The sequence below is a fragment of the Nicotiana tomentosiformis genome, chromosome 6 (genome assembly GCF_000390325.3).
Source record: "Nicotiana tomentosiformis chromosome 6, ASM39032v3, whole genome shotgun sequence".
Lineage (NCBI taxonomy): Eukaryota > Viridiplantae > Streptophyta > Magnoliopsida > Solanales > Solanaceae > Nicotiana > Nicotiana tomentosiformis.
The window spans coordinates 52953295-52966694 of NC_090817.1; the positions used below are offsets into that span (position 1 = coordinate 52953295).

At 38.9% G+C, this 13400-nt stretch overlaps 1 protein-coding gene across 1 annotated transcript; it reads right to left on the reverse strand.

Moving 5' to 3' along the window:
* Positions 1–2626: 2626 nt before the first annotated feature.
* LOC104118200 (uncharacterized) lies at positions 2627–11718 on the reverse strand. Its single transcript, XM_070178674.1, has 3 exons — positions 11636–11718; positions 3748–3941; positions 2627–3639 (listed from the first exon to the last, which is right to left on the reverse strand). Exons 1-3 carry the CDS (start codon positions 11716–11718, stop codon positions 2627–2629), a joined length of 1290 nt encoding a protein of 429 aa, XP_070034775.1.
* Positions 11719–13400: the final 1682 nt, after the last annotated feature.

The following is a 13400-nucleotide window of genomic DNA, read 5'->3' on the forward strand; positions in this document are numbered from 1 at the left end:
CTTCTAATACTTATTAAGCACTCTTATATACCCTTGTAACATTTAAGACCAATAGGATTAACTTCATATCATCTCAAAGATAATCTCTTCTCAAATTTACGTCGACTAACTTGCAACGTGATTTAACGTACACAAACATGGGTTGTAACACCCCCTAGAAACATTTGTCCTCGAATGTAAGGGTTTATGGGGAGTCTAACTCATCATGGATTCCGACAAAACTTTTTGGCAGAGTTTACCCTATAAAATGGACACTAGCCAAACCTGCAAGTAGTTAAACCCAACCTATGATATCACAAGGATATACAAAGCATTATAGATATGTACATTAACTGTATATTACCATTTTGTATTAAGGAAGAGTATTCTCAAGCTATTGTTTACCTCACAGAGCCGTTTCAGTTTCCCTTGCATCTTGCATTCTCCCAACATCCTCATTATCTAAGGATAAACAAAAAACAATTTAGGATACATGTACGAGGTGAAGAGTATACATAAGGGGCCATCTATTAGGAACCTTTAATCTGGAATAGGTAAGGGTATTTAGACTTCAGCCCCTCTTCCGCTTCCCATGTTATTTCTTCTGTATTATTATTCTTCCACAATACTTTGACAGAAGCTATATCCTTTGTTCTCATCTTGTGGACTTGTCTATCTAATGACACTTCTTCATATGATAGATCCTCCATAACTTGTACATCTTTGATAGAGTCGACCCAAGAAGGGTCCCCAATACATTCCTCAATATAGATACATGGAATATCGGGTTGAAGAATTCCAATTCTGATGGCAATTATAACTCATAATCAGCCTGTCCAATTGGTTGAAGAATCTTGTACGACCCGATATATTGTGGACTCAACTTACCTTTTTTCCCAAAACATTTAACACCCTATATAGGTGAGATCCTTAGAAAAACCCAATCACCTACCTCAAACTGCAGATCATGATGTCGGACATCAGAACAAGAATTTTGCCTGCTTTGCGCTGCCCTTAGTCGTTCTTGTATCACTTTAACCTTCTCAATGGCTTGGTGAATCAAACCTGGCCCATATAATTTTGTTTTGCCAACTTTGAACTATCAAATTAGTGATCCACATATCCTCCCGTACAACGCTCGTACATGGCCATTTTAATACTGGAATTGCAGTTATTATTGTAGGTAAATTCTATGAGTGGAGGAAAGTCATCCCAATTACCCTTGAAATCCAGAACACATGCTCGTTGAATATCTTCGAGTGTTTGAATGGTACGTTCAGTCTGACTATCAGTCTGCGGATGGAATGCAGTGCTGAGATTCACTTGTGTGCCTAAACTCTTCTAAAATGACCTCCAAAAGTTAGTCATAAACTAAGCACCTTAGTTTGATATAATAGATATCGGCACACTGTGATGCCTAACAATCTTCTTGATATATAACCTTACATAATCTTGAGTCGTGTAAGTTGTCTTAACTGGCAGAAAGTGGGCAGATTTCGTAAGCCGGTCAACTATCACCTAGATGGAGTCAAACTTATGATAAAAGCGATATAATCAGTAATGAAGTCGTTATTGATCGCCTCCCATTTCTAGGTCAGAATCTCTATATTTTGAATCAGTCCACTGGGCTTCTGATGCTCAATCTTACTTGTTGATAATTAGAACACTAGGCTATAAATTCTATAATAGCCTTCTTTATGTTGTCCCACCAATACAACTCCTTAATGTCATGATATATCATTGTCGAGCCGGGAAGGATGGAATACCAGGACTGATGAATATCTATTATAATCTTCTCTGGCAGCCCTGCCACATTTCGCACACATAATTGGCCCTGGTATCTTAGTGCCCTATCTTCTCCGATCTCGAAAGCCATAATCTTATGCTTCTAAATGCCCTCTCTCAATCGTACTAAGGTAGGGTCTTCATATTGTTGTGCTTTTACCTCGGCTACCAAAGATGATTTTGTCGTATTCTACACAGTAACACCTCCGTCATCAGAGTCTAACAATCTGATTCTCATATTGGCCAACTGACGAAGCTCTTTAGTCAACCCTTGTCTGCCTGCCTCAATGTGTACAAAGTTGCCCATTGGCTTACGATTGAGAGCGTCTGCTATAACATTGGCTTTATTGGGATGGCCTAATATCTCGACATCATAGTCTTTCAGTAATTCAAGCCGTCTTTGTTGCCTCAAATTCAACTCCTTCTGCTTGAAGATATATCGTAAACTCTTGTGATCTGTGTAGATGTCAACATGAATACCATATAAGTAGTGCCGCCATATCTTCAAAGCATATACTACTGCAGCCAATTCCAAATCATGAGTCAGGTAATTCTTTTCATCTTTCTTCAGTTGTCTTAATGCATAAGCAATCACATTCCCGTGTTGCATCAATACGCACCCCAAACCTAAATTTCGAAAAACTTCTTTAAATACTATATTTGTAGCTTCAATAGCTATTTGTCCATCATCATCATAAACCAAAATTTTTAATCCATTTCTAGTTGTCACCCCGGAAAGAGCAACATATAGTTATCTTTGTGTAAATACAAGTTTCTTCAAAAATAATCTCACGTGAGATAATGATTGTCCTTGACTTTTATTGATTGTTCTGGCAAAAGATACAGTGATTCGAAATTGTCTTCACTGGAACTTAACTGGAATTTTAGCATCAGATGGAGTCAATGTCATTCTTGGGATAAACACTTTCTCTCCGACCATATGTCCTGATAAAACCTTGGCTTCAATAACTTGATTTCCAAGTTTCGTTATGATCAACCTTGTTCCATTACACAATCCTGTTGATTGGTCAATATTTCTTAATAACATCACCGGAACACCTACCTTTAGAGTCAGAGCATGATTTGGAACTCCAGAACATTTAATAGTGTTCAAAAATTCTGGTGTGTGTACATGTTCCAATGATGAATAAGTTTGATCAGAGCTACAAATTGTATCGGAACTCAAATATGATTTCTCAGGACTATGATTGAGTGAAATCATATATTCGTTGATTGATTCTACCATATCAAGAGTTGGAGCAAGAATGGCTTTTTGTTGGAGGTATCCTATATCGTTGCAATGATTGATAAAATCAGGATATGTACTTTTCACAATTGTAGATATTGGATCAACATAATCTTTAATCAGAAGATCATTTGGTATTTCAACTTTTTCATTGCCATCAACTGAATTATCAATCATACCATTACCAATTGCCAAAATCCAATCTGAAAAAACTTTCAACTCTTGCATCTGGGGCCCTATTTCATTATTTTGCAATCTCATATTCTTTGTTAGCATTAAGAGTTGGCACTGAGACCATAAATAAGAAGAATTGATAGAAGCATTAACAATATCTTGCCTAGTACCTTTTGGAATGACAAGTAATATTTGTTTGAAGTCACCACTAAGAACAATTATTTTACCTCCAAATGGTCGTTCTAAGTTGGATTCATCTTTGAATCTAAGAATATCTCTTAGAGTTCTATCAAGAGATCCAAAACAATATCTATGCATCACAGAGACCTCATCCCAAATAATTAACTTTGCCTTGACAATCAAATTTGCTAACGGAGTACCTTGCTTGATATTACATATTGAATCTTCAGTAAGATTGAGTGAAATTACAAATTTTGAATGAGTTGTTCGACCACCTGGTAACAAAAGAGATGCAATCCCCGCAGATGCAACAGTTAACACAATATCTCCTTTAGATCTTATGGCAGATTAAAGAGTCCTCCAAAAACAAGTCTTGCCTGTACCTCCAAAACCATATAAAAAGAAAAATTCACCTTTGTCTTCATTCACAGCTGTTATTATTTTTTTATAAATACAATTTTGCTCATCTTTAAAATTCTTTACTAACTCATCATGTTCCTCTGCAAAAGCGCGTCTATTATAACACAATTCATCTCGAATTAATCTGTTACTGTTGTCAACTTCTTCCTCGTTACTTCTGATAAAACAAAAAAATAATAATAATTAAATACAATTTCAATTAAATCTTATAGTTTAGTGTAGCTACATGAAATGAATAATAAGATTAATGGATCGGTAAAAATGCAAAATGGTGATTTAGATTAATATGAAAGCCATTTAATTATCAGCGAGTTTGAAACAATAAGATAGTCCAAACAATCTAGTTCATTTTATTGAAAACAAAATACAAATGATGAATTGAAGATGCATTTTCTTATACCTAATGTATGCAAAAAGCCAGTTTTATTGGGGTTTTAGAAAATATTATGGTAAATGCATTAATCCATACCAATATTATTCGTATGATCTAAAGTCAACACTATATAAAAAGACAAACATAACGAAACATAATTTGCTGGAACCTCAAGTTCTTTGATGCATTTTGCAGGAATTGAAGGGACAAAACGTCAAAGCAATGTACAATCAGATTAATTTGAATGACCTTCTAAAAAATCAAATTACAACACGAAGTCAAGCATATCATCCATAATTCTGAAATATCATATAATAACTCGAAATTGAAAGCATTATTTTAAGTACCCGGGTTATCCAACATCGTTCTTTCGGCGTGAAGGATATCTTTATATAGTAAATTCCATGTTGCTTGCCAAACACTTTCTGGACGTGACATTGAATTTGATAAAAGTAGCATAGCAAATAATTGCCTAAGACTGTCACGACCCCAAAATCTAACTAGTCGTGATGGCACCCAACCCAACTTGCTGGGTAAGCCAATTAACAACAATCCAATTCAATTGAGATTTACTAAGAAAAATAAATGATGAAATAACAGAACTTTTATACAGCTTCCCAAGGACTGGTAGTTCAAATCATGAACTTACAAGATTTAAAGTTTACAAATCTGGTATGAAATAAAAATATTATCTCTTCGAAATATACATAAACAGATTTATAAATATAAAGCTACCAAGAACAAGAGGCAGCTATAACCGGAAACGCAAGTACATCTCTAATGCCAGCTCCTGCGATATGCAACAACATCAGCTCCAAAATATGCAAGTAAGGTGCAGAAGTGTAGTATGAGTACAACCGACCCTATGTACGCAATAAGTAACAAACCCAACCTTAGGTTGAAAGCAGTGACAAGCTTGAACGACGGTCAGAGTCCAACGCCAATAGCCAAGAACAACTCGTAACAATATAATAAAAGCAATACAAGTAATAACTCAGATATAGGATGCTCAACTCGTTCAGAGTTACGTAAAATAGGCATGTTTTTTAGGTATATCAGTAAATCCCAAATCTTTCACCGAAATCACCAAAATATGAGTATATCAGAAAACTATGATTTTTTCCTAAAAAACTTTCAACAACATATGAGATATTTCATTCTCATATAGTATGAGGAAAGTAAATCTCTATGCCCACATGTTAATGTGCATGTGAAGTCATGAATGTCACAATACTGTTTAGCATGAGGAAATGCATCTCTATGCCTACATGCCAGGTATGCATGTCACATGTAATGCACCATAGTGATGAACTTATGTACTCACACATCTCAAAGTACTCAATCTCACTGTCTCACCCTCCCACTCATCATGCTCAATCACTCAACATACTCAGCCACTCAATAATGTACGGTACCTACTACTGGTATGTCAGACTCCGGAGGGGCGGATCCTGCCCAAGCGCTAATATAAAGCTAATATGGCATGCTGCGGCGTGTAGCCCGATCCCATCAATAATAATAAAGCCAATAAGACCTGTTGCGACGTACAACCCGATCCATATAATAATAATAAATATAAAGCCAAGAAGGCCTGCTGCGGCGTGCAGCCTAATCCCATCATGAATCAATAAAACCTGATGCGGCATGCAACCTGATCCCATTAATAACACTCATAATCCGGCCCTCAGGCCTCAACTCAGTCATCAATCTCTCCAGTGTCTTGGGCTCACAAATCTCATGCCAGTTGGCCCCAAACCATTATAACATGATGCGATAACAAATAACAACAGAGACTGAGATATGATATGCAAATGAATGAATATGACTGAGTAGGCAAATGTAGTTTAAGCAAATAACTCAACAACAGATATGACCTCAGTGGGTCCCAAGACAATAAGCCTAAACACGGTTTCTAACATGTATCACAGCTCAATTACTTTAGCACGTAGAAATTCCATAGATAAAAACAAGATTAGGTAACTACACAGTACCACAGAACCAACTGAGTTATAACCCACACGGTGCACGGCCACACGTCCGTCGCCTAGCATGCACGTCACCTCAACACCAAACACATAACAAGTATATTCAGGAGTTCATATCCTTAGCACCAAGTTTAGAAGTGTTACTTACCTCGAACAACCCAAATCCAATATCGAGCAAGCTAGACAATACTCTAGAAATTCAATCTCACACGTACCGACCTCCGAACGCCTCAAAGCTAGCCAAAAGCAACTCAAGAATATCAAATAATGCCAAAAGAAACAAACCCAATCGATAAAGGTCGAATCTTTAATAAAAAGTCCAAAGTCAACCAAAAGGTCAAACCCGTGATCGCACCTCAGAACCCGATAAAACTTATAAATTCCGACAACCCATTAAATTACGAGTCTAACCATACTAGTTTCACTCAAATCCGACTCTGAATTGATGCTCAAAACTCAAAAATTCACTTTATGAATTTTTAGACAAAACCCCCAAATTTCTCTGTGAAATTCAAAATCCAAATGCTAAAAACGAAGATAGATCATGAAATATAATCAAAACTGAGTAGAGAATACTTACCCCAATTCGTGTGGTGAAAATCGCCTCCAAAATAACCCAAATCCGAACACACCAACTAAAAATATGATAAAATCAACCAACCCTCGAATTAATACTGTTCTGCCCAGACCTTTTCACATCTGCGATAAATGAGCCGCTTTTGCGGCGTCGCTTCTACGACACAAGTTACGCTTCTGTGGACTCCACTTTCCAGTCGACCTCTCGCACCTGCAGAAACATTTTTTGCTTCTGCGATATCGCATGTGCGAGTCTTGTTCCGCTCCTGCGCCAAGTCCCGCTTCTGCGCCCATCGATCCGCTTATGCGCCTTCGCAGGTGCACCACAAAAACATGCATCTGTGGTGCTCCCAAACTCAGCCCATTTTTGCACTTGTATCCACTATCCTCACCTGCGGGCACCACACCTGCACCTAGACCTCCACAGGTGCGATTTCACCAGATCCTGCCACAAACCAGCCTTAACCTAATAGTTCTAAAATGATCTGAATCTCGTCCGAAACTCACCCGAGCCCCTCGAGACCCCGTCCGAATATACCAACAAGTCCCGAAACATAACGCAGAACTACTCAAAGCCTCAAATCTCACATAACAACATCGAAACGACGAATCCACCTCAAATCAAACTTAATGAACATTTGAACTTTTAACTTCCAAAACTCATGCCGAACTATCTCAAATCAATCCGGAATGACCTTAAATTTTGTACACAAGTCCCAAATGACATGACGAAGCTATTCCAATTCTCGGAAGCACAATCTGAACCCGATATCATCAAAGTCACTCCCGGCCAACTTATGAACATTCCAAACCTTCAAATTTCAAACGTTTGCCAATTAGTGCTGAAACCTTCTAAAAATGTCCAAATGCAAATCTGGGCATACACCCAAGTCCAAAATCAACACTCGGACCTAACGGAAACATCGAAACTTCGATCCAAGGTCAAATGCTCAAAAGTCTAGCTTGGTCAACTCTTCCAACTTAGAACTTCCTAGCTGATAATCATTCTTCCAAATCATTTCTGAAACACTAGAAAACCAAAACCCACGATTCACACAAGTCATAATACATCATACGAAGCTACTCAAAACTTCAAATAGCTGAACGGAATGCAAATACTTAAAACGACCGGCTGGGTCGTTACATACTCCCCCACTTAAACATACGTTTGTCCTCGAACGTGCCAAGAATCATTCCAAAGCCATCAAATTACTATGTAAACTCACTTAGCACATACCCGGGGGTGGTCCCACGTCACCCCAATCCAAGAATATCTGGAATCTGGAATCTCAACATAACCGAAGAATATCTAGAATTTCTTACAAGACCCGAATCTCGCATCTATACACTGTATAAGTTTGAACAAGCTGTATCAAGCCACGACCATACCCAAGATGAAATCACATGATATACCACATAACTCGCTTACTTGTAGCAATAATTTTCAATCACAGTAACTGCTCAAAATTAATAAACCTCATATAAAATAAAACCTAGTTCCAAAACCTTTGTACACTGCCGATGATGAAAGAAACACGCATAAACTCATAACCACTTATCAGATCAACAAGTCATGGAGCTCTCTCTCGTACGACAAGAACCAAAGCCAAATCCTAAGCCGACTCCCGATATTATTCCTACATACATACTGTAATCAAATCCGATAGTACCCATTCTAGGTCCAATGACCTCATCTAATAAAACACAACCATTCTATTGACATGCCACACCAATACAACCTAAAACCACAAACCATAAAATCTGTGCACCAATAAGCAACAATTCAAATGTACTCAAACACGAAAAATGACTCAAATGAGAGAACCATCCCGCAAGCTCAACAAATACTACCACAACCACAATGCTATTAACCCATCACACATAGTAGAACTAAGACACACGAATCCATCACAAGGATCATATCGCAACATAACCCCGTTGCAATGCGTGACCCATCCAAACACTGGTCCATATGAAGTACCTCAAGCCACAATGCTCAATATCAACTACCACGCGCTATTCGACATCAAGTACACGAAGTGCATGACCATAACCATGGCGAAGAGAATAACACAATATATCACATCCCTAAAATACCATAACCAAGACGCAATCGACCATTTAACACCGCAATAACCATTTCGTTCGAATTTCGCCACAAGGCCCAAACATAACCGCATTGGGTGCGCATATAACCAACAAATCACAACCCCTCATAGCATAGAAGAGTAACACATAGAATATATCATAACACAAACCAGCTCAACTCTAACCGAATGACACAGCTTTCAGCAATAACAGTGTTGAGTCAACAAATCTGACCTGGTGTAGAGTACACATCCTCGTTGGGCCTACCAATGTCCCCCAAATCAACTCTGGTCATCCCCAAATGGATAAATAGCCCTCCAAAAGTCCACAATGACCTAACCATAGCACGTACTATCATCTAGCTAACTTTATCCACATCTTCACAGTCCGCAACCCTAAAACAATCTACTTCTGAGAACTCCCAGTCTCCAAATCTATAGAACACATGAATCATCATAGCCTATCCCAACTCCACCACTCGAATGAATAACACATCTCTCATACACAATCATCTCCACAAGAAATATTTCTATAATTCTTCCGTGTCACATAGCAAAATCTGGACATCAGCAGTAGATCAACCAGGCGAGTACCGCAATGCCAATGAAGCATCCGTAAGTCAAAACACAGTGCGCCTTCTGAAATACGCACCCTTGTCAGGCAATACCAAGTAGTAATAACATTCATCTAATCATTTGAAACCATCCATGTTGTCTAAGAATTCATGACCTTCCCTTCAAAACTAAACCATCAACTTGTACATGTGAATCTCAATCCTACCGAGCGCACCGCATCTATCATTCCATCATGTGAAAGGCACGAGAATCTCATTATCAACCATGAGTCACAAGCAGAATACATACACGATCAGTCAGAAACCTTCCACTTGATTCCATCCAGGAGAAGATCATAACACGCCACATACCCCTCATACCTGTAGATAAATCCTTTTTCAAGTTAAGGTAGAAAACGTCAAGAACACTAACCTATCTGCACATAACCAAGCCACCAGAACTGAATCTCTCTAACTCAACCAAGTCACACAGGTCTCCAAACCCCAAGAGTATTGCCACAAAACACCTATAGAGACTCACCACATCATAAGTACACAAAGAATCGATCATATCCATTACCGTGTTGATCCAATCTACTACCAAGCTGTCCTATTTCTCTGAGTTCTTTCTGAATTACCCTCAAGTTGACACTTTTCCTTGCTAGAACACCACGAACCTTATCCAAAGCTCACCACAAGAGATCCCAGCATAAAACTACACCTCCCTAAGGCCTATAAGCCGCTGTATTTCCTCTTAAGCAACCCTCAAAGTACCACAAACGACTCTGTGAATCTAAAGTCGTTTCCTTCACCTTCCTGATACTGAAATGTAGAATGTATAATGATATAGAAATACCGCGAGTCTCGATACAATCCAATGTAAATTCTCAGGTTCTAGCCGTATACAAATCTGAAAAATTCTCAATTGCTACATATAAATCTTGAACTCATTAGAACCTTTTCGAGAGTTATCCACCCTATTCTAATCTCAAATGCACCACCCAAACGAGCTGAATGACCTGTGCTCAATTAGCACACTAACACCTAAAGAAGTAATCTGTACCTCTAAGCTACCGAGTGAATCCTTTTCCTTAGCATATCACATCCACCATGAATAACAACTCAATCATTCCATTATTCGCTTATACCCATAAAGTGTCATACACCATACATCCAAAAATTTCCTTGCTTATGCCGTCCTCAAAACCAGACTATGCAAGTCATATCCGATCCACAAGTATGCCTCAGACCGAAATCAATACAACATGTAACCATGCAATCAAATCGTTGATAGTAGAATCCCCCACTTGGCTCATTATTCCGTGCATTCCCATGAAGATGGCAGCCGAGAACATCTCGGCCTTGCAGTTGAAGAAGGGGGTAAAAAGACATGAACCCACGTTCCTGGCTACCCTCTACATGGAAGATATAGAATGCTCCTCGGGTCCCATTCCTGCACCCGTGAAGGAGTTACTTCTGGAATTTGAAGACATCATGCCACAAGACATGCCAAAGCGTCTTCCGCCTAGCCATAGATCAAAACACTCGATAACTCACAATGCACATACTCTATTACTGCCATAATACCACAATGAGATTCAACTAAATCCTTCATAAGCTCATGTAACAAAACCATATAATACTTCAAATCATCTGCTAAGCTCGCATTCATCATCATGACGGTCAAGTCAACTTTCTCAACCAAAGCAAGCTTTCCCGACTACGATAGATGCAGAAGTGGCTAAAGAAGTCAGAGGAAGAAAGTTGTTGGACAACTGTATACACGAGGGTACATTAGTATTCTGGGAATTGGAAACATTGAAAGAAAGGGTAAGGGGTAGGAATGAACTTTTTTAGGTGTTGCTCTACTAAAGTAGTCGGCCTAACCTTCAGTTCCCGTAACCAAGTTTTTCTTTCTCACTCCTTATGTACTTTTTTTTTTACTCCATCCATACTTTTTTACTTTTTCTTAAGTGTGGGACAAACGACGCCCATCCAAACTCAAATCGCAACACCTATACCTACTGGCCGAAAAGAAAGCCTCCACACAACATCATAAGTATCACACATCCGTAGATTACCCTGCAGGTGATAACCCACCTGCTTAGCCTCAAACTGACATCTCTCTATACCCTTTCACAGCTACAACTACTACACAATCACTTAATCTTTGTGAGTCTGAACTCATCAACAAGACATGAAAATCTACTTTGTTCCACAAATAAACAACATGAAAGATCCCCCAATCACGATCATAACTCGAGAATGTACAATACATCAAGACAGAATTCAAGAATCCAATAGTCCTTTCCATATCCCAATCAACTCTTCTCGCCACATCCAGACCATATGAACGCATGTCGCAATCACGTCATACTCATCATATAGCCATCCAACCACTCACCGAGCCATAAATCCCACTCATAAGGACACTACTGGACATAGAAGTCCAAAATTACATACTCACACAACTAAAGTCACCATGCCCAAGCTGCGGTCAAAACCCGGTCTCAACTCCTCCAGACTAGCCCATCACCAAAACACAAAAATCACATCTCGCACCTCATACCGGGCGCTCACAAACACATACGAGTGAGTGGAATAAATTCAAAGAGATATGCTTCAAGCTGAATCAATGTCGCATGATAAGGAAAGAAGGATGGAAAGTTAATCCTAAATGCTCTGCAGCCAATCTAAGATAGGTATGGACATCATCATACCGATCCACAAGATTCTACTAGACACTTGCTCATGACTTGTAGAACCTATGAACCTAGAGCTCTGTTACCAACTTGTCACGACCCCAAAATCGAACTAGTCGTGATGGCACCTAACTCAACCTGCTAGGTAAACCAATTAACAACAATCCAATTCAATTGAGATTTACCGAGAAAAATAAATGATGAAACAACTAAACTTTTACATATCTTCCCAAGGACTGGTAGTACAAATCATGAGCTTCTAAGATTTACAGTTGACAAAGCTGGTATGAAATAAATACATCATCAGTTCCAAATATACATAAACAGATTTATAAATATAAAGCTACCAAGAACAAGAGGCAGCTATAACTAGAACGTAGGTACATCTCCAATGCCAGCTCCCGCGATATGCAGCAACATCAGCTCCAAAATCTGCACGCAAGGTGCAGAAGTGTAGTACGAGTACAACCGACCCCATGTCCTCAATAAGTAACAAACCTAACCTTAGGTTGAAAGTCATGCCCAGCTTGGACAACAGTCAAAGCCCAATACCAATAGCCAAGAACAACTCCTAACAATATAATAAAAGTAGTAGAAGTAATAACTCAGATATAGGATGCTTAACTCGTTCACAGTTACGGAAAATAGGCATGCTTTTCTGGTATATCATTAAAACCCAAATCTTTCACCAAAATCACCAAAATATGAGTATATCATTAAATTGTGATTTTTGCCAAAACAACTTTCAACAACATATGAGATATTTCATTCTCAGATAGCATGAGGAAATTAAATCTATATGCTTACATGTCAATGTGCATGTGAAGTCATGAATGTCACAATACCGTTTAGCATGTGGAAATGCATCTCTACGCCTACATGCCAGGTATACATGTCAAATGTAATGCACCACAGTGATGGACTCATGTACTCACACATCTCAAAGTACTCAATCTTACAGACTCACACTCCCACTCATCACGCTCAATCACTCAGCATACTCAGTCACTCAGCACTGTACACTACATGCACTCACTGGTTGTATGTCTGACTCCGGAGGGGCGGATCCTGCCCAAGTGGTTTGATGACCTATTTGATGAGCTTCAGGGTGCCAGAGTGTTCTCTATGATCGACTTGCGTTTAGGCTATCATTAGTTGAAGATTCGGGAGCTAGATATCCCGAAGACGGCTTTCAGCACTCGGTATGGTCATTATGAGTTCTTTATGATGTCTTTTGGGCTAACCAATGCCCCAATAGCATTCATGCACTTGATGAACAGTGTATTTCAGCCCTATCTTGACTCGTTCGTCATTGTATTTATTGACGACATTCTGGTGT

Coding starts and splice junctions, on each gene's coding strand:
- LOC104118200 (XM_070178674.1), bottom strand. CDS start 11,718: ATGCGTTCATATGGTCTGGATGTGGCGAGAAGAGTTGATTGGGATATG. Junction 3,942..11,635: donor TTCTTGAATTCTGTCTTGAT/GTATTGTACATT, acceptor TTGTTTTATCAG/AAGTAACGAGGAAGAAGTTG. Junction 3,640..3,747: donor CTTTTTATATGGTTTTGGAG/GTACAGGCAAGA, acceptor TTTTGTTACCAG/GTGGTCGAACAACTCATTCA.